This window comes from Salvia miltiorrhiza, chromosome 8 (genome assembly GCF_028751815.1).
Source record: "Salvia miltiorrhiza cultivar Shanhuang (shh) chromosome 8, IMPLAD_Smil_shh, whole genome shotgun sequence".
NCBI classification, from domain to species: Eukaryota; Viridiplantae; Streptophyta; class Magnoliopsida; order Lamiales; family Lamiaceae; genus Salvia; species Salvia miltiorrhiza.
This window is the reverse complement of record NC_080394.1, coordinates 57,501,633-57,523,894: the sequence shown is the minus strand read 5'-3', so window position 1 is coordinate 57,523,894 and position 22,262 is coordinate 57,501,633. Positions and strand designations below refer to the sequence as shown.

The window sequence follows — 22,262 nt, the reverse complement described above, 5'->3', positions numbered from 1 at the left end:
ACCAAGGTTCCACGGTTCTAACCGTGGAACCTTCGGTTCACGGTTCCAAGGCGGTTCTGGCACGGTTCCATCCCGGTTCCCGGTTCCACGGTTCGGTTCCGGTTCGGAACCGGGAACCGGCGGTTTGAGAAATCCGAACCGTAACCGAACCGGCCGAGCACGGTTTCGGTTCCGATTCGGAACCGTGTATCACGGTTCCGGTTCCAGAACCGTCCCGGACGGTCCGATTTTCCGGTTCGGTTCCCGGTTCCAGTTTTTTTGGCCACCTCTATTTGTTTTGTTTTGATGAATAAAAGTTCTATGGTTAGATTTCCCATTTGAGAAAAATAGAAAAACGTTCATTAGATTTCATATAAAATAATTTCATATTCCTTTTTTTTTTAATTATTAAGCTTTTTAAATGTATTGCAATAATTTAGTAATCGGAACAAAATAAAATGAATCTTCATCGAATCAAACAAAATAATTAAAATTCGACATTGATTAGGTCGTCCTTTTACTCGTATTTTATCTCGTCCAAACTCAATTTATTCCTTTTTTTCGTCGTTAATTTAGATATATTCCGACAATTGAAGGGTCCTTTCAAAATAAAGAAAAATATTGAATGGTTACACATAGCAAAAACTATCACCGGCTCCCTTGATTTTCAGCCATTTTTCGGTTCTAACTTTTATTTATCAGATTTCGTTATATTAATATTAAAGAAAAAAGAAGAGAGAAACTGAGAAAGAGTAACGAAACGAAATAGTAAAAAGAAAACCAAAATATTGAAATATAAAAAAGGAAAGAAAAAGGAATTAGAAAGAAGAGCTAGACATAAATATAATTAGCTCATGGTATAAATTTCCGAAGCATTTGGAGTTAGCAAGCATTTAGAGTGGCAATCTAATTCCAATTAAATTTGAAGGTATTATTATACTCAATCAACTAACTAAACACTTGGTTTCAAAGAAAAATTGCAAAAACATTTCTTTAACTTAAAAAGAGTAATTTATTGGTAATAGCAATACATGTGTGTACACAACGACATCACTATAACACACAACACATTCGACAAGCAAGACATCGTTTTCTCATTACCTTAGTCACAACAATGAGGATCACCTCCATCTACTGCTCAACGACGATCTTTCCGGTAGCATGGCCGTCGATGCTCTTCGCCCAGGCGGCTGCGGCTTCGCTCAACGGGTACTTGCAGTCGATCACCGTCTTCAGCTTCCCCTGCTTCACCAGCTCAGCGAGGAACTGCACATTCTCCGCCTTGACAGAGTTGACGAACGGCACCAGTTGCTTCTTGGAGAACGTGAGCTTCTTCACGGCGAAAGTCCACATGTGGCTCACCCCAGGCGTGAGCTCGATCACCTTCCCGCTGGGGCTCAGGTTCGGCTCGAACACCGACCACGGGATGGACGACGCGCACTGGATCACCGCGTCGTACTTCTTGCCCGACGGGCTCTTGAGGGCCGCGCCCTCCGGGGTCTTGTAGTCGAGCACCTCGTCTGCCCCGAGGCTCCTCACGAGGTCGATGTTGCGGGCCCCGCAAGTGGCGGTGACGTGCGCGTTCCCCAGCTTCGCGAGCTGGACGGCGAAGTGGCCGACACCGCCGGAGGCGGCGGTGACGAGGATGTTCTTCTGGGGGCCACTGCCGTCGAACTTGAGCCCGGCCGACGTGAGGGCCCCGTGAGCCGTGCAGCCGGCTATGGGGAAGCTTGCTCCATCAGCAGCTGATACTTCAGGAGGCCTTGGAAACGTTACATCTATCTTAGCCACTGCATATTCTGCCAAACCACCTCCTGTCTGTTTCCATCAAGATTCATGACCACAATCAAAGAAAATCCATACAAAAGATGCAAGATAGAGCAAGAAACACCTCCATCGATCTAGATCGATGTAAATCTTTAGTAAATCCGCTAATCTCACGAAAAGAAATTTGATCTCCAACCTCGGCCATAACTCCAACTACAAGCAAGAAGATGAAATGTAACAGAAACAACTTAAAACACATACACCGTGACTGAAGGCACCAATAACTTTATCACCAGGTTTGAAGTTTTCTACTCCGGGGCCGACCTCCACAACTTCTCCAGCTACATCGGTACCTGTTTCGAGAAAACAAAATGAAGAAAATAATGAAAACAGATATTATAAATTTTCGCAGTGTAACAGATAAGATCACAGTGTAAGTCGAGGCCCATACAGGCGTAGTGCATACTGGTTTTTATAAAACAGCATATGCAAGATTGACCGAATGCCCCAAAGCAAAGGTTCTAATAGCTTTTCCACAATCATGCACCCCTCGAATAAGAACAATTACAACCAGCTCGAACTAATTAATAATATCAATTAACAATTAACAAATAAGTGTACAGTTGAAAATTCAACAATTTAAGTTCAAATTCAACATTTCACAAATATGACAATAGAAAGCAGAACCGCTCTAAGAGTAGTGAAGTTGAATTCGAGTGAAAAATAGTTAGTTCGGAGCAACACATCGTCACTAGAAAAATATCTTAAGACAGTACATGGGCTCGACATCTCCTTAACCAGGGGTTAACTAATACTCTCCAGGTTCTCCATTAACTTTGCAGTGCCGGTCGACATATGGCCAATTATTTACAACCATAATCCAGCACAGAGCTAAAATCTGCCTCCAACAATTACACCCAACTCATTAAGTTTTTTAGGTGCATTGCAGAGTCTTTTGGAAAATCAAGCACTGCAAACAATCAAAGGATCTGCCAGTACTGAGTATGTAGAAAGACTTGGTGATGCCTTGGTGATGCATTGACCACATTGTAAGAATACCATGAGGTCATAAACCTTTCCTCTCCAACATATTATTTCACAGAGCTTGAGGACGAAAGATTACGTGCATTGAAAAGGGTCAGCACACAAAGTGACAAACCACAACCAATGAGGCAAACACAAACTGCAGTTACTCCTCTCCCAATAGTTGTTCAAGTCACAATCTCAAAAAAAAAAAAAAAATAGTTGTTCAAGTGACAGGCTGAAATATGTAAAGAACAATTGAGACCTATTGCATGTTTTCCAATAGTAGCAAATCTTGGTAAATCACAAGGTTGTTCCACCCAACTTAATATAATCTCTGACATTTAGATTAACGCAGCAAATACTTGTCCCGAGCATCATTGGATGCAGCCCAAATCTAAGAGATGACTAGCCTATACCAATTACCAAGAATTGCATAATTCGTCACTCAATTCCAGAAGTCTTAGTTAAGCCACATCATGACTTAATAATAATAATAACTCAGTGGAACTAGAACGTGTATGCCAAAAGATTCTGACTTTCACTAAGCTTACCAGGAATATAAGGAAATTTCTTGGGAATAAAAGGACGAAGAAAGCCTTTCTGAACTTTCCAATCAACAGGATTTAAGGTTGTAGCTTCCAGCTTCAGCAGGACTTCACCCTTACTTGGAGTAGGAACTGGAAGTTCAACTTGCTGCAATAAGGTGATCATTATGATTAAGTAATAACAACTAGGAATCAAGCTCAATTGGTATAGCCACAAAATTTACTTCTGAATGTAACTCATTTTGCTTGCTAGAAAAATCATTTCTCAAAAGGTAAAACACATTGGACTAGTCGCATTCAAGAGAAACAAAACACATCATTTCAGAGAAAAAAGAAACAGAACACCTCTTCCACAACCTACAGTACTTATCTCGGCAACTTAGAATGAAGAATCCAGTATCATGTCAGATGAGTACGCCTTTAGACACATAATGGACTATTAACAATCAATTAGTTGATTAAAGGGTCACTGTGTAGCATTTACTGACATCCCTTGAATCAGAACCAGTAGAAATTTTAGCTTCTTGTTCTCATTTATTGGAACATCCTTGTCATTCAAAATTTTAATTTCTAGTTTGCCTACCACCAAAAAGTAATTTTGTGTGTGTGTATAAATTTACCCAACTTCACTAATGATGGAATCACTTTGTTCTCTTATCCAGAAACTGCACTACATTAGACAGCAAGAAATGACTTTCTATTAAATGTATATTCCTTTTTTAGAGTCACAACTCACACACACACTTTAGATGTGGGATGGATCATGACAATCTACCACATTTCTGATCTGTCGCCCGCCTTTTCAGAGTCACAACTCACACACACACACACACACTTTAGATGTGGGATGGATCATGACAAACTACCACGCTTCCAATCCGTCGCTTGCAACAGCTGATATCCAAACTACCACGCTTCCGATCCATTGCCCACGGCAGCTCACACGTTTTAGATGTGGGATATCCACCACCCACCCGCAGCGGCTCACACACACTTCGATCCGCCGCCATGCGGTGGCTCACACACACACCACAAGCGATTGATATCCGCCGCCACACACACTTTAGATGTGGGATAGATCATGACAAACCACCACGCTTCCAATCCGCCGCAGGCGGGCGGCGGCTCATACCATACCACCGCCAACAATTCGTGACGGCCCATAACGCCTCAGGTGGACTAGAGCGTGGGGCTGGGCTATGCTACCAATTGTCACAACACCCTTGATAGAACTCATCGACAAAAGGTATTATAAACCACATCGCTTAGCTCATACTTAGATGGTCATGACAACCCACAGAAAAAAAGTTAACTATATTTATATATTTATTTCAATCATTTTCGTTAGATCTTATCCAAACAACTCGCTCTAGAGATATTCAGAACCACAAAAACTCAAGGAAAAAATGAAACAAACGCGATAGCATAAGCAATAAAGAAAAGTCAAACCCGAAAATTAATTACGGCGAATAAAATTATAAAATTACACAAAAAAAAAAAAAAACCTTCGTCAAGGAATATCGAGCTTCTCTAAATCCAAACATACAATCATACAACTGAAGGCGCCGAAAAATAAAACGAGAGAGAGTAGTAAAGAGGCGATCGGAGAAAGAAACCTTCAAAGCAGCAGCTCCGCCGCCATAACTGTCGTACTGAACCGCGCGCATGAGCTTCCCCGCCATAGCTATTACACCGAGACGATTTACTTGCAGAGACTACGATCGAAAAGGAGAAATTGATAGAAGAAATTTCTTCGAAATTATCAAATCTTAGTTTTCACCCTTCACCTAGATGTGCGTGCATATATATTTATATATGTATATATCAGTATGGTGAGGTATGGACATAGAGTGGCGCTAAGGGCAGAGAGCTTCCGCCGCTTACCCAGACGTAGACAGCTAAGCTACAGAAAGGATACAAATGAATCAAAGAATTTTGATTTGGTTTCGACGTTTGATTCAGTTTTTTTAATAGTCCATGAAACATAATTTAGTTCTTTTCGGCACAAAAATTAAAAAATTGATATTTTATGTGTTAAGTGTGGTAGGTGAAATAGTGAAAAGGTGAATAAAAATTAATTTTTTTGTTATTTTCAAAAACAGATCAAGCTTCGTGGAACAAATCAAAAAGGAAACTGTATCATGCTTCGTGGGACGAATGAGGTATTTTAATATAAATATAAATATTTTTTCTGATTCGATACGATTTGGTATTCATAAATATGCTATTACAAATATATTACTATAGGCTTGTATTAGTTATAATTTATGAGTTGGACTTTAACAATAAAATATTGTGTAGCATGTATTATTGAGTTTTTAAGATAAATGTATTGTATGAGCTTCATAGAGTATTATTTTAGAATATTTCTCCTTTAAAATTGTGAATTGTATATATTTGATTTGAATCATATAGTAATAGAATTTGAATTGAATATTTGATTTATATTATTTAAAGTACACTTATAAAAAAATAAATAAATACGATTTTATTTGAATATTCACAAATCAGTGTACGAATAGAATATAAATAACAAATAACATTCGAAAAATATTTGAATACCGATTCAAATATACAATTATTTTTACGAATATGTATCGAATTTAATAATATTGGCTTCGATTCAATTCATTTATGGCCTTAGCAATTCTTTTGTTATCAGTGTTAAATCATGATAATGCCCTCTATCATTGATGATGTGGCTTGTTTACTTGATTAGTCAGTTCAATATCCAAATCAATACTGTTAAATAATGATAATTGATGTGTGTGATTTAATTATCTATTTTCGTAGCTTTTGCCGTTGATTTTTCCTTGATATTACCCAAGTTGTTGACATTTGGCGTAGGAATTGCATGGATGGAGGAGAAAGCTTGAAGATGGGAGAATGAGTGAAAGTCGAGAAATTAGTTGAAGAAGTTAGTGAATTTGTGGAGAGATTTGGAGATTTGGGCTTTGGAGATATTTATCTTGTAATTTATTTAAGCCAAATACTCTTTTAATTAATTTTGGATTTTAGTTTTTGGAAAGGGCCGAAACCCATGAATATTAGGGTGTTCGGCCGCTTAAAGGTTGATCCCTTAGGACTCTTGTTTTTGTTCCAGCCGCAATTTGTGACTTTAGGGAGACTTTAGATATTTAGTTTTGACTTTTGATTAGGAGATCACATATATTTCCTTTAGACTTTTTTTTATCAGTACGTTTTATATTATGCATGCAATTTGAGTGAGTTTTATGTTATTACTTCTTTCTAGGTTTGGAATTTGAGAGGATTGCGGCTGGAGTGTTTTTACGGTGACATCGATTTCTTTTAATTTTCGAAGTGTGGTGATCAGTTTATTTCAATTCCATTTATATTTTCATTCGTATTTTTCTTGCAATTTTATTTCGTTTATTTTGTGTTTGATTATTATCATGCTTGCTTTTGTTTCTTTGATTATTGTTAATTTAATTATGAATAGCTAAACTTTTTAATTCGGCAAGAATAATGAAGCATTAATTTAATAATCTGTGAGACCTAATTGAGCCTAAAAATTGATTTCTATTGATTTCGATTAATTCCTAGGGTTTAAAGATAATTCCGATTTTATTTAAGTCTGACCAACTTAGGTTTAATTGGATTATAGTCAATTAGCACCTCCAATCCGTAATTGTTGGAATATGGTTGATTAGTGACAAAACTACCATGTTCGTAGTAGGAATTAATTGGTATATTAATTATTACTAGTGTATCTAGGATAATTCATATAAATTGGGTTCGTTCATCTTAATGCTATTAGAATATTAAATCTAAGACTGGTGTATCCAGCTAGGTTATATTTTAATAAGAGAAATAGGCAGGACTAGCGTATCTAGCCGTCTATCGACACAGTAAGTAGGAATTGGGGTATGTCAGTGCGTATCACGGTATCCTATAACTAATTGGTTAATGGAGATTAATTAATTATTGCGTCGAGGATCAGAGATTGAATTAGTGTGAATTTATTCGAGCCGGATTACCTTTTTAATTGATTTAATTCAAGAGTCTTTTATTTGATTAATTTTGCATTCTTAGTTTTAATTAATTCTTCTTAAAATTAAAGCGTGGTGGCATCACCAAAATTATAGATTTAGGGAATTGAATGATTTACCTGCTCTATGTGGGATCAACCCTGCTTGTCATTATACTAATTAGTTCTTGATAATTCTACAGGAATTATTTGGTGGAAAACGACGTCCACCAATAATCATGTCTTTTGTTCCTAATTTTTTACGTTGTTCATAATACATCTCAAACTTTCGTTTTCTATTCAAAATTTCTAACTTTCAAAATTTTGAAAAAGTGTTTCACTATACAAAATTTGATGACACGATGAGCCATATCACTAAATTTTTAAGTGGAACTATATAATCTATTAGGTGAGGTTAAAATAAAAATCTTAAAAATTCGAGCCTAGCTCGAGCCTAATGGTGCTTTATTGGCTGAACTCGTGAACATGTTATAGAGTTTGTTCATGAAACTTCAATCGAGCACATAAATAATCTGAACTTGAGCTTGAGTAAGAAGTTGAGCAGGATAACATTCTGAACATTTTTTGAATTTTCACGAGTTTTTAACGAGTTCGAGCTTGAACACCATTTATACGAATATCAAACGACCTGAGTTCGCACTCAAGCTCGAATACGATATTATCGAGTCTCACACTAGTTGTGCTTAAGCTCAATTATTAAATGGCAATGCGAACTCGACCAACACTACAAAAGTTCGAGCAAAGCTCGACCTCCCAAATATTTAAACAAGCCTTGCTCGAGTTGGATAGTATATAACTTATCTCATTTTCAGTCTTAGATTTAATACTGCAATACTAAAAGTTAACACTTCGTATCTCTTTTATATCCCTTGATGAGAAGTGAACCCTACATCAGCGCTGACCACTTTAATAGTAATAAACTTTATCGCAATACAAATAAATAATGAAAATAAAATAAGTATAATATTATACGCCAGAGCCGATAATTAGCGAGGGTCAACAGAGCTGACGAGGCAGAATGATTTAGAAATGAAGAGAACCGAGAATATTTAAATCAACGTTGTCTCACTTCAGGGTGGTGATGTCAAAACCAGGAAGTCCAAGAATATCAACGCCGTCATTTGTATTATCAGAGCCGCCGTGATTTGGGGAAGTTAGCGACGTCATTTCAATAGATGAAGACATCCGACAAAAGCTGCGAAGTTAGTTATTGGTAGTGCTATTAAAACAACGATAGGAACTCAGATGTTAGTAGGCACTGTACATTTATTTTTATTTTAGGGTTAATAGCCGAAAAATTTATGAGAAATTTTCATTTTCTGGTTTATAACATGACCCTAAAATTTGACTTCCAAATACATCGATTTGTAATTGAGTCGCTTTTTTCCCACAGCGAGAACCTCCGGTCAAATTAAAACTGACGTGTCTCCTACGTGGCAAAATCGAATCTGATGTGTCAATTTATTAAACAAAACGACATCGTTCCGTTAAGAGCTAAAAATAAATTATACTATTTAATTAAGAATGATTAAGATAAAATATAAATTAAAAAATCTAAAAAACCCCTAATTGGCACTCTCCCTCACACGTCACTATTCCCCCACCCCCTCCTAGTGTTGCCGCCGGTTCAGGGTCGAGATTCCAGTGAACCTGAACCGGCTCGGATGAAATGTAAAGGGCCGGTTTTCGGACCCTGAACTGGCGGTTCCGGGCTGGGCCGGAAATTGGCGGTTCAGGGTCCGAAAACCGGCGGTTCCGGGCTTGTTTTTTTCCTTTTTTTCAATTTTTTTTGTATTCTTTTTTATGAAATTAAATGATTTGTGATGAAATTTCAAATTTTTAATTCAACTTAAAATATAAAATATAAACATGTATTGAAATCGAAAATATAATGTCGCAGCCCGCAGACCCGACACTAGTAATAGTGGGGTACGAGTATCGATACGACTATTTTTAAAGAATAAAAGATAAGAAGAACTAGGTGAACGTCATGCGGAAGCTCACGTAAAAGCATGCTAAGGAAAAACTTCATAAAATTAGCCCAAGGGTAAAATAGTCAACATTGTCATAACTTTTTAATTATCAGGAATTTCACAAACAAAAACAAAACGCGTATAGTTTATTTTTCATAAGGAAGCATAATTTGCAGAGTATCGCAGCAAAAGGCGAACCGATTATATGTATGAAGACACATAACCGTGAGTGTATTGCTTGATCCCAAAAGAAACTAAGTAATTCAAACATCAAGACTCTATTATCATCGAGGCAAAATAGTAATTTAATTTACATCATTTGAAACTCTCCCCCATCAGCACCAGTCCAATCTCACTCCCAGCTTAGCCTGCACATTTAGAAATACATGCAGGGCGTGAGTACATAATACTCAGTGGGCAAATGCCGAAAAACAAGAAAAGTGCTCTTAGAGCTATAAGTTTGAAACTTGCCACATCTCAGCAACACACAGAAATAAAGTTAGCGTAAATGAATCTGTGCATGCAGTTTTCATAATCAACATCATTAATAAGTGTAAGTAAGTGTCTGCAGACAAAGTATACGTCATGTATGTACCGCATCTACAACTCATCATCATAAATAAGGTACTGAGAAGTAGGCCTCCCTCTCAAGTACCGTGACCGGCCGACCCGAAGACGGCTCACAGTCACCTCTGTGCACAAAATCCCGCTTGTGGCAGGACCGAATTCGTCTCATCAGTAGAGGGTAACACACAAGCTCAACATCAAAAATTGGCAAGTCAAACAGTTCTCAAATATCATTTATCTCAAAACATTTGTTAATCTCATAACATCATTATATCATTAAATCATTTTAGAAAGCTCGGATAATAATTGTATACTCAAAATATTGCCCACCTGAAGTCCTTCGCTTATTCTGGAAAGAAATCAGGCAACTTACTTCTTCGTCTCGCTCGGGCCTTCATACGTCATCATCACATCGTCATCGTCATCGAAGGTTCATGTGATAAAACAAACCTTAGTCAGAAACTCAAATTCTAAATCCAATCTCTTCTTTACTCTAACTTCTCACTCAACATCTATTTACCCGTTAAAACTCAATCCCTAGGTATACTTGGCTTCTAAGGATTCACACGTCCAATTTTCGACTTAACTCTCAACTCGACTCAAACTTATAGCAAACAAGCACATAAACAAGTATAAACACTTAGGCATATTTAAACACACATAGACAAGTCGAAAACAAGCTTTACTCTGCACTGACTCAACTTTAAAACCTCACCAGACTCTGTACAGACCTCTCCTGGGGTCGTAACTCATACCAAAAGAAACCTCTTCGAGTCTAGTTTCTTTTAAAAAAAAGTAGGATCAAAAACTCCAAGTATTTTAGGAGATATGACTGTTTTACTACAGTCTACCATATTCGGCAGTTTTTAGCAACCGAAAAGTTTGATTTTTGAAAAATAGTAAACGTTGTCAAAACGGTCTGAAATTTTGTGGGTACTTAGCTAAGACACTCAGGTCTCAACCATAAAAATTTGGGTTCCAGAATGCTAAGGAAAGCTACTGGAAACGATGACTCTATTGGATACTCACCGAACAATTCGGCAGAATGTAGCAGTCTTAGTTTTACATTTTATAAAAATATCAAACGAAGTCCAAATGACTTGAAATTTTACCAGTGTGCTCAAGACTCTCAAATATACCTACCATAAAATTTTCAGGGCGTTTGGGTATCAAGAACCCCTCGAAAACAGTAGGTCAGTGGGTCGTGAAAAACGACTCCGAAACATACACACAAGTAAACATGCTCAACTCAACATTTATACAAAGCAAACACATCAAAACTCATTTTAAGCACTTAAAGCACTTAAAAACATTCAAATACATCAAAATACTCGTAATACTCAATCTCGACTCTTTTCTTTCATCATCCACTCAAATCTCATAGAAAACACTTCAACGAACATATCTAACAAATTCCTTCTCAATTTCATGCTCGAAATTTCTCAAATACTCAAATATGATCATTTACATCATATAACTCATTATACTCTCTTTTTATCATAAAAACTATATTTATTACATTTTTATGAAAATCCATGTATCAACATAAAACTCTTAGCAAAACATGGATAAAATTCTCATAATGATCATAGAGCAAATAAACCTCATTTTATAAAGCATCAAACTCACATCATACAAAAACTCAAAAATCATACAAATTAAACTTAGCCAAAATTTTATTTAGCCTACAATAGACTTAATCAAAAATACAAAGACACTACAATCATGCTTAAAAACATATATCCCAAGCAAAAACACTTAAACAACACATAGACTAAAAAGTCCTAATTTTTATTAACTAACTCTTTGAAATTTTTACCAACACATACAAATCTTTAATCTACTCATAGATCTTTCATTTTTAACCACTTAATCTCACATCAAAACCATCAATTCACAAATAAGGGCATATATACACATATCCCTAAATTTTAATAAACTATCCCACATCAAAAACTCCAATTGACATCATATACTTAAATTAATCCATCAATCATCATCATCTACACCTCATAGACTCATTTATATCATCAATTCATCATTTAACTCATTAACTCAAAAGTTACCATTTTTGGGGTAAACTAACTTCCATCAAAGTTTCACATCTCAAGACACATATTTCACAACATATATCAAACATCAATATACATCACATAACTCTCATTTTTCACCCCCAAACAAGAAAAGAAAAAGAAAAATTTTTGAAAGGGTGGAGACCCTTTTTTTCGAAAATTTGGAAAGGAAAAGGAAGGGGTGATTTTCTTGCTCATCTTTCAAAAATACACTCACACAACATCTTTCAAACAAGATTTTAGGGGAAACATGGTTACTTACCCAAGTTCTCACCAAAATTTCTCACTTTCTCACTCTACTTTGGAGCTTCTTCTTCAAGGATTTTCTTGATCAAATGAAGATAGATAGTGTTTATGGAAAGTTTTAGAGTGATGTGAGGTGTTTAGTAGTATTTTTGGAAGCTTCGAAGGTTTGCTCTAATGGAGGAAAATGGTGGAAGTGTGAGGTGAAGAAGATGAGTGTATGTGTGTGTTGGGCGAAAATTGTAGTGAGGGAGAGAGGGGTGATGGCCGAAAATTTAGTGAGGGAGAGAGGGATTTGGCTTTTGCAAGATTGAGTTTGATCTTGCATATCTTATGCAATATTTGCTAATTAATGCTCCTCTCTCTCTAATCTTTTCTCTCTCTCTCTCTAATCTTTTCTCTCTCTCTCTCTAATCTCTCTCTAATCTCTACACTCTCATCTCCACTCTCTCATCCTCTATACTCTCAATCTCTACTCTCTCAATTCCATACTTAGCAAAATTGAGACATATAACATATGGTATGGGAGATTAAATAAAGTGTGAAGGGTGATTAGATAAAAATCACAAAACTATGGTAAAGTCACTCATTAATAAAATACCATAGTATAATTATTCATGTGACCAAAATAATGATCATAGCACTATTATTAGTGCACTCACTCAACTATAATATTCCTCTTCGTAGGAAAAATAATTTTAAAATATTATGCCCGGAAAAATTTTCATAAACCGGCATCATTCGATTTCTCGATAAAAATAAACCATACTTGCTTTGGAAACTTAATCAAAATTCCAAATGCTAAGGTCTCGAATAAAAAATCATAATAACTCGGTCACAGTGACACACATCACGAAAATCACATAATCGATCAGTCACGTAATTTCACATAATGTCACATCAAAGCAGTCGGCAAACACAAACACACTAGACATCTCTCGGACCGACTCTTATCATCAGGGTTCTCACTCTTTCTTCCTTGACTCTAGGTCAGACTCATTATACCTATTCTCTTTAATAGGTCAATCAAACTCTGATAACTCAGTATCTGGTAAATCTATTCCCGGTAATCGGAAATAAAATTAAAATCTCAGCTCAATTCAATCAGCATCTCTATCTCAGCTCATTTCTCGAATCTCATCATTCTAACTCTATCCTCGGTTTAGTCACTCGTATCTCTATTTAAAAGACAAACTGTCTTATCTTGGTCATAAAAAAAAAATAATCTCGCATCTCGACATCTCAGTTCTCTCAATAGTGTTAAGACACTATCTCACATCATAGGAAAAGTACGGGGTGTTACATATAAACAATAAAGTAATGAAGTAATGAGCAAGTGAGTGTAGTGATGATAGTGTAATTGAAATATATAGTATAGTATACTCCATTCATCCCAATATTGTTGGTCACATTTCATTTTTGGTCTGTCCCACTATTGTTGGCTACTTTCTAAAAATGGAAACATTTAATTTAATTAAACTCAATTAATTAGTACTAATTTAATTAGAAACATTTAACTTTCTGCCTAAACCTAAACACACTCTCTCCCCTTTCGTCTCTCTCTCTCTCAAGTCCGGTGACACACACACACACACGTCGCCTACCAACTCCAAAAATCCGGCAGCTTCCTTCTCCAGCGAGGGTCACCATCGACGACAACCTTCTCCCCATCTCATTCTCACCCTTTCCCCCGCTCTCTCTCTCTCTTCTGCCGTCGCCTTCTCCCTTCCTCTGGTCAGACAGCAACAGCCCCACAGCCGCTGCCTCCGCCTCTCATCTCCTCTATTACTCTCCATCGACAGCAGCGCCAACTCCACGAACCAGACCAGCGGCGGTTCGATCCCGTCAAGAGGGTGGTTCGAAACCCTGCGACTGCCAAACCCTAGATCTAAGGGGGACGCGATTTGGGGGTGGTTCTCCCTTCTCTCTTCTTCTCCGTCGAGATCTGGTTATTTGATTTTGGGAGGTCGTCCTTGTGGGTTTCTGGTTTTGGGGTCTAGTTTTGGTGAAAATTGGAACAGGGGCGACGTCTGGCTGGAGATGGAGCTGGCCGGTGCGCCTTGTGGGTGTCTGGTTTAGGGCCTTCGCTGCCGCCTCTGAAATTTTCGGCGAGGTAGGTCGGCTTCGTCCCCACGGTTCCCTTCCGCAACTCTCTCTCTCACCTCTTTGATTTTGGGGGAAATTTTGAATTTTGGGATTTGGAAAGATGAGATTTTTAGGGTTTGGAGATTGAGTGGAGATTGGCGGTGGTGAGGGTGGTGGTTGTTGGCAGATTTGAGGAAGGCGACGGTGGTGAGGGTGGTGCTCTTGAATCTAAAGGTGGCGGCGGCGAGAATGGAGAAAAAGGTGAGGGTGTGTTCTGATTTAAGGGTGAGGGTGGCTAATTCCGGCGACTTCGCCGGAGGTGAGGGTGGCTGTTGGCGGCGATTTCGCCGGAAGAGGGAGGTGGTGGAGGAAGAAAGTCTCTTAATTAATTCATTAATTTTGGTGGGCCACACTCAATTAAAACATAACACTCAAATTCTTAATCTCCGTGCCGAAAAGAATGTGGCCAACAATATTGGAACGGAGGGAGTAGTACTTAATAGTAGTACTAGTAGTAATATAATGTAAAGCAAGAACAATAAAGTAATGAGCAAGTGAGTGTAGTGATGCTAGTGTAATTGAAATATATAGTATAATATAGTATTTAGTACTTAATAGTAGTACTAGTAGTAATATAATGTAAAGCAAGAACAATAAATTAAAGGAGCAAGTGAGTGTAGTGAGAGTGTAATTGAAATATATAGTATAGTATAGTATAGTATTTAGTACTTAATAGTAGTACTAGTAGTAATATAATGTAAAGCAAGAACAATAAAGTAAATCAATTAAGCAAGATAATAGCTAAAGAATTATAGAGCAAGAGCAATTTAACAAGAGCAATAGCAAAGAATGGAGGAGAATTAAAAGTAGATGAGAAGAGAGTGTAGAATTGTTAATACAATTGGGTGAGTTTGAAGGTGGAAGAATGGGGGCATTTATAGATAAAATTGGGTGGGGGAAAATGTGAATTAGATAAAATTGGGTGGGGGAAAATTAGAATTATAATTTTGAATTTGAAAAAAAAAATTCAAATTTTTGAATTGAAAGCAAAAGACCGGTCAAGCCTACCCCTAGCCCCATGCGCCCCCCTACCCCCCTCCCCCTGCCTGCGCCCCCCCTGCGTCCCTGGCACCTTGCCCCCTGCAGCCTCGCCTGCCGCGCCGGGCCCGACGGTTCAGGGCCGAACCGGCAGGCCGCTGGCCTGTGCATCTTGAACCTTAATCGGCCCGGCACTCCCGGCGGTTCGGCCCTGAACCGGCCCGGTGGTCAACGGTTCGGGTCGGAACCGTTGACCGATGGCCCGGTTCAGGGCCGAACCGCCGGTTCCAGTTAGCCCTTGGCAGCACTACCCCCCAACCCCTGTTGGCTCTCCGCCTCTCCCGCTTCCTCCACCTCCGGACACTTCCCCTTCCCCCACCCGCCGCCGCCGCCATCCACACCTCCGCCGGACCCTCCCTCTTTCCCCACCTCGGCGCCGCCACTTTCCCCTCCCTTGACCCGCGTCGGCCCTCTCCCTTCCTCCACCTCCGTTGGTACCTTTCTCTTTCCTATCTCCCGCCGCCGCTTCCCCCGTCAGCCCTTTCTCCACCCCCACAGACCCGAAATTAAGGTGGCAAATCTAGGGCTCAATAATGAAGGCGAAGTGGGAGGAAGGCGGAGAGGGAGGTCGGCGAATCTAGGGCTCAACAACAACGAATCTAGGGCTCTCCGCCTCTCCTCCGTCCTCCACATGTTCTCATTGAAAAATGAAACAAAAATCACAAATTACTTGATGCCTAAAACTTTTGGGTGCAATTAAAAATTAGAAATTGACTTTGAAAACTGGAGAGTTGTGTTTGAGGCTGTTGGTGAGTCGATTCTGTTGGTGGGAAAAGGCGGCAGACTGGGAGGTCGGCAGAGAGGGAGAGTCTGTTGGTGGTGAAGTGCGACGAAGGCGGAGGCTCTTTGTGAGGCGGATGAGATGAGCGAAATATAGAGAGAGGCGGAGGCTCTATGTCAAACGTGAATCTGCATTCCGACGAAGGAGATGAGTCGATTTTGGGGGCGGTGGTCGGCGAAGCTACCGGCTGGAGAAGTGGCAGCGGGTTTGTGTGTGTTTGTGTGTGAAGTTGGGAGAGAGAGAGGTGACGTGTGAGAGAGAGAGAGTGGAGTGTGTGTAATGTGATAATTTCGGCTGCCACCACGTTGACGTTTCGATTGTCAAATCAAATTTGATTTAGGCGAGTTTGTAATTTGTGGAAAAATTAAAACTCAATTACAAATTGATGTATTTGGAAATCAAATTTTATGATCATGGTATATAAACTAGAAAATGAAAATTTCTCATGAAAAAAAAAAACACATTGGCTGACTCATGTAAACTACACAATACAAGCATATACAGTATACTTTCTCGACTGATTCACTCCATAGCACAAACCACCGCCGCCGGCGAACTCTCCGCTCTCGCCACCGCCAGCAATGGCCCTCATTTTACCTCGTACCATCCGAGCTTCCCTCCTCCGTCTCTCTGTCCGCCACCTCACCTCCACCACTTTCGACGACCCTCCGCCGCCGCCGACTCTATCCGTCACCCCTCAAACCCTACCACCCAAACCCCCAAATCCTCGCTCCCGAACCCCAATGGAAAATCAATTCGAGTCGTGGCTTCACAAACTAAAGCCCGGATTCACTCATTCCGACGTCGACGACGCCCTCCGGGCCCAGCCCGACCCGGACATCGCGCTCGACATTTTCCGGTGGACGGCGCAGCAGCGCCACTACAGGCACAACCACGTCACCTACCTCTCGATGATGGAGATCGCCGTCTCAGGTAAGCGGTACCGCGCCGCCGAGACTCTCATCGATGAAGTTCTCGCCGGCGCGTGCGCCGCCAGCCTCCCGCTTTTCAACACCATGATTAAATTCTGTTGTGACCGTAAATTCCTGTTTAATCGCGCTTTCGATGTGTATAAGAAGATGCTGAAATCTGAGGATGCTAGGCCTAATTTGGAGACTTATGCGATGCTTTTCGGTTCACTTTTGAGGAAGTTCGATAAACTGAATGTGTGTTATGTGTATTTGCATGCTGTGAGATCGTTATCTAAGCAGATGAAGTCGTCTGGGGTGATCCCTGACGCCTTCGTGTTGAACATGATCATCAAAGCCTACTCAAAATGCCTTCAGGTTGATGAGGCGATTAGGGTTTTTTCGCGAAATGGGGCTGTATGGCTGCGAGCCTAATTCGTATACATATAGTTATTTGGTGAAGGGATTGTGTGAGAAGGGTAGAGTGAGTCAGGGGTGGGGTTTTTATCAGGAGATGAGATCAAAAGGGCTGGTGCCAAAATTTACTACCTATTTGGTTTTAATTTGTAGTCTGGCAATGGAGAGGAAGTTTCAGGAGGCGATCGAGGCTGCATTTAACATGATAGGGAATTCGTTGTCGCCTGATTTGTTGACGTACAAGACACTGCTCGAAGAAATGTGTAGGGATGGGAAGGGCAATGTGGCCTTCAAGCTTCTTGAAAGCTTCCGAAAGAGGGACACTAACATGAATGAGAAGACATACAAGACTTTGCTGGACGGGCTGCACTTTACAAGTCGGGATCTCTAGTTGCTTTGATTTCTCGTATGGTCTTTCAAGCATCGGTACACTTTGTTGATTATAAAAGCTCGAGTAAAATATTTGAGAATCTAGTTTGAGCATTTTGCATTTAGGGAGAGATTCCCTTCTTTATGTTCAGATGGCTTAGCTTCCTAGTTTTATATGAAGATATTTTGGCCAAGCAGAGTTGGAATTTGATCGAGCTGGCAATTACACTGCACTCATTGTAAGTCCATAGAAAGTATTTCTCGATCCTGTTGTAGTGAAGTTCCTCTGAGTGGCAATTTTTTTTTTGAGCTATGATGCTTAGGTGCAATTGAGGCTCAGTTTCTTCTTTTTTGTGTAAAAGGATAAGGCTTCTTGAATTCCTCATGGCTGCATTATTGGTGAATGAAGAATATAATTTTGCTGCATCTTGATTTAACTGTTTAGACGAGGCACTAAAGGATATACTACTATTTAGAGAAATGAGGGTTTGCTTTATTTTCCTAGTTTTTCTTGCATAGGATGCAGGCTTTAATGCGAAGCTGCAAATTCAAATACGGATGTCCTAGGTGTACTCTTGATAGTTTTGTAGTGAATTCCTGTAAAACGATGTTATTTGTGTATATATATGCAACCTGTCCTCTCTCTCACTAGCTCTCTTCCCCTCCTATTTTATTTTTTAGCCGGTGTCTCATGTAGTATAAACTCTTGTATACTATGTCATTTCATCCAATGTTATAAACATGACAGGAATAGACATTTTTATCAAATATCAAGTTTAGTATGAGACAAAATAGATGATTTGAAATTTCTCTCAAAAATAAAATGAAACCACCAACCTTACTTTATTGAATGTAAACCAAGTATAGCATCCAAAATTACAAAAAAACGGGTAACATACTAAGCTGAACAATACAGGTGAGGTACAATTGGCATAACAGAGAGCTTGATTATGTATGTTTATTGCTGATGTTGGTTTATTAGTTCTTCTGTTTGATGTAATCAGTGGCTATTGTGGAGGTTTTTTCTGTTTGATGTAATCAGTGGCTATTGTGGAGGATGAATCCTCATTAAGTTTCCATTTCTGCAAGACTTGTGAGAGGCTCATGCCGAAGTCTACCCTGAAGCTATCTTCATCTGCAGCTGGCTTCCACTGCTCCACCAGAGACGAGAGCACCGTGACGACATGGCTCATGTCAGGCCGTTGGTTTGCTTCTCTTGTGCAGTGCCCGGCTAGCTGGGCCGCCTTCCACATACTTTCGAAAGTTTCCTCGTTTAAGTCTGAACGGAGGACAGGATCCACAGCCTCTTTGATCTGATCTTTATCTTGGAGGAATGGCCGGAACCACGTCACCAGGTGGCTACTATCGTCAGGCAGGGAACTGTCCAAGGACTTTCTCCCAGTGATGATTTCCATCAACACCACACCGAAGGCATATACATCGACTTTTACAGTAACCTTTCCTGTCGCTGTTCATTCAATTGAGTCATTACATATTAGATATTTAACTCTGTCTTTATCATAGTCATGTAACTGCATGCATGAATATATCTTGAAATATCTTATGTGGGATATCAATTTTGCAGAAGTATTTTAGGTGAATCAATTCATCATGTCAACATAAAAGTGAACAAGATGATGCAGGTAACAATGCATACCGGCATATTCTGGAGCAAGATAGCCAAAGGTTCCTGCTAACCGTGTTTCGAACGATTGATTGGCATCGGGGGCTTGTCTCACCAAGCCAAAATCACAAACCTTTGCCCTCATGTCATCTCCGATAAGAATGTTGGATGGTTTCAGATCTCTGTGAATGAAGCTCTGGTTCGCCATGCTATGCAAGTACTCAACCCCTCTGGCAACATCGAGAGCTATATTCACTCTCTGGTTCCAAGTTAGGGGAGGAGTTCCCATTTCCTTCCATTCGAACAGATGCTGGCACAAAGATCCTTTTGGCATGTACTCGTAAACTAATAGCTTCTCACTACCATTGTTGCAAAATCCGTGAAGGGAGACCAAATTCCGGTGTCTGACCGACGTGAGGACCTCTATTTCAGCCTTGAATTCGTTTAGTCCCTTGTCGCTGAGCATTGAGGATTCCATTCTCTTTACTGCTATTTTAGTGCCATCGTGGAGTACTCCTTTATAAACAATGCCAAATCCTCCCCTCCCCAGTATGCTGTCTTTGCTGAAGTTGTCAGTAGCTTTTCGGAGGGCTTCAATTGGTATGGTAACATTCCCCCCATCATATATATTATAATCACTGATTTCACCACTTTTGATGGGAGTTTGGTTGAAACTACTGACATTGGTGCTTTTGCCATAATCTGTTGTCTGATCGATGCTGATGCTGTGTTGCTCTCCACTCATTTTCTTAAACCATTGGTATTTGTGTCTTGGCTTTCTAATGCAGCATCTGTAGGTCACATATCCCAAGACAGCAACGACAACGAGACAGATGAGAACAATGATAACTTTCAACCATGTCGCTGGAGAAGAATCTGTCTCTTCTAGTTCTACACCGGGTGGCGGACGTCCTCCTGGATAGGTGATTGGCACGACTCTCCCAATGAATGGATTACCATTCACTTTCAATATAACTGAAGATTGGAATGATGGCACTTTTCCAGAAATATTGTTGTTGGAGATATCGAGAATCTGCAGCTGCTTCAAACTTGTCAACCTCTTTGGTATGACTCCCACCAGATGATTGTCATTTAAATACAATGATCTTAAACTAGGTAAATTGGCGTATGAACGTGATATAATTCCGTTGAAATTCTGCTTGGAGAAATTTATCACGACCACGCTCCCCTTCTCACACGTAACAAACTGCCATTGCTGACATGCATCATTCCCTTCCCAGGCTTCTGCTAAGGTCATTGGATAGTACATTGCAGCTGCAATCTCGAGCAACACAGTGACCTGGGGATTACACGGACCGGGGCTAGTGTTGCAGAAATGGTTCTCTTTTCCAAGATTCACTTGAATGCCTGGTGGGAAGCTTGGTACTGGACCCTGGAACACGTTGCTCTGCAAGGCGACATTCTTCAGCTTTGGAAGCTTCGTAAGTGAATCGGGGATGACCCCCGTGAGCCGATTGTCGCGTAGCTGGAGATCTGACAGTTCTGTGCAGGCAGAGAGGTCAGGTATACTCCCTGTAAACTGATTGCTGTGAAGCCAAACCTCTCTCAAACTATGCATTTCGCCAATAACGTCAATGGGCCCTGAGAGCCCCACCATCTGATTATTGAGCAACAATGTTTGAATCCCGGATTTGGAGAACGACCACGGCAGCCACCCTGTCAGGTTATTGTAGGAGATTTTGAGGTTCGCAAAATTTGGCAGAGATCCGAAAATGTCTGGAATCTCGCCCACCATGTTGGCCTTGCTCGCGTAGAAAGTAGTGAGAGACGGCGAATCTTTGATGGTGGTGGGCATTGTCCATGGTGGGAGATTGCTGTTGTTGTTGATGCTGAAGAATTGCAAACTTGTTAGGCCTGAGAGGAAGCCTGTTGGGATGGAAGTGAAACCATTTTCTTCAAGATTGACTTCTTGAAGAGAAGCCATGTTGGATAAAGCCGGCAACGGCCCCGAAAACTTGTTCCGTTGGAGGCTGAGGGTTTTCAGGCCGGAGAGCTGGTTGATCTCAGGTGGCAATGTTCCAGAGAGGGATTTCGATGCAAGGTTGATGGAGCTGACTCTGCCGGGCGAATCGCAGGCGACGCCGTCCCATTTGCAGAAATCGGTGCCAGTCCAGCCGGGTGGGTTGGTGGCTTTGGCCAGCTTGGCCATGACAGCTCCGTCGTCGCAGGAAGCATGGCGGATGATGGCCGCGAGCAGCGTCGTTAAGAGAACGACGTCGGAGGGGAGGAATTTGTGTCTCCCTCTAGGCATTTTGGTGGTGGTTTGCCTTTTTCCGGTGGTGGAGGTGGCCGGGAGCTCTCTGCCTTACCACCTGGTTGGCGTATGGAGGAAAGAGAGAGGGAGTATGAGAGAGAGTGGGGGGTAAGAACATGAGAAGCGGGAGGAGAGACCGTTATTGCTGTTATTATCTCTATAAGCCAATAATTTAAATACTATGTAAGTGTTCATAAAAATTATACAATTCAGATTCGATTAACACATTGTTTATCCAAGTAAGTTTAAAAGATTTGATGACACTTCATATCATGTAAAATACTTCGAAATTTGTATGAAAGTCATTGAAATGTTTTGACAGATATGACATTATTTATATTATTAAGAGGAAACGTTACATCTGAAATCGTTAAACTCGGAAATATTAGAAGTAATATAAAGTGTATTTCTTTAATTTACCAAAGCCAAAGCTTTGCATTTTATTTAGCTAAAGATAATAATGTCTTTTTTGTTCTCTCTCAAAATAATTATGAAACAATCGTTTGATTTCAAAGAGTAAATCA

The 22,262-nt window shown here is 40.0% G+C and overlaps 3 protein-coding genes and 1 long non-coding RNA gene across 5 annotated transcripts; 1 reads left to right on the top strand and 3 right to left on the bottom strand.

The window, feature by feature from the left end:
- Window positions 1–817: 817 nt before the first annotated feature.
- Window positions 818–5,303, bottom strand: LOC130999488 (chloroplast envelope quinone oxidoreductase homolog). Of its 2 annotated transcripts, none has more exons than XM_057925028.1 (4): window positions 4,934–5,303; window positions 3,324–3,465; window positions 2,008–2,099; window positions 818–1,797 (listed from the first exon to the last, which is right to left on the bottom strand). In XM_057925028.1, exons 1-4 carry the CDS (start codon window positions 4,997–4,999, stop codon window positions 1,111–1,113), a joined length of 987 nt encoding a protein of 328 aa, XP_057781011.1. In that variant the 5' UTR covers window positions 5,000–5,303; the 3' UTR covers window positions 818–1,110. The 2 variants fall into 2 exon arrangements, with proteins under 2 accessions (XP_057781011.1, XP_057781010.1); XM_057925027.1 differs by having other exon boundaries at window positions 4,184–5,253.
- A 4,123-nt stretch (window positions 5,304–9,426) lies between these two features.
- Window positions 9,427–12,613, bottom strand: LOC130999487 (uncharacterized). Its single transcript, XR_009093525.1, has 3 exons — window positions 12,201–12,613; window positions 10,197–10,258; window positions 9,427–9,667 (listed from the first exon to the last, which is right to left on the bottom strand). It is a non-coding gene; the product is annotated as an uncharacterized LOC130999487 (long non-coding RNA).
- A 4,061-nt stretch (window positions 12,614–16,674) lies between these two features.
- On the bottom strand, window positions 16,675–21,735 carry LOC130999482 (receptor-like kinase TMK4). Its single transcript, XM_057925019.1, has 2 exons — window positions 19,497–21,735; window positions 16,675–19,307 (listed from the first exon to the last, which is right to left on the bottom strand). Exons 1-2 carry the CDS (start codon window positions 21,733–21,735, stop codon window positions 18,847–18,849), a joined length of 2,700 nt encoding a protein of 899 aa, XP_057781002.1. The 3' UTR covers window positions 16,675–18,846.
- Window positions 16,727–22,061, top strand: LOC130999486 (pentatricopeptide repeat-containing protein At3g25210, mitochondrial). The gene is given in 3 exon segments (XM_057925025.1): window positions 16,727–17,452; window positions 17,454–18,078; window positions 18,929–22,061. Coding segments are annotated over 2 exon segments (1,134 nt in total). The 3' UTR covers window positions 17,862–18,078; window positions 18,929–22,061.
- The last annotated feature ends 201 nt before the right edge of the window (window positions 22,062–22,262 follow it).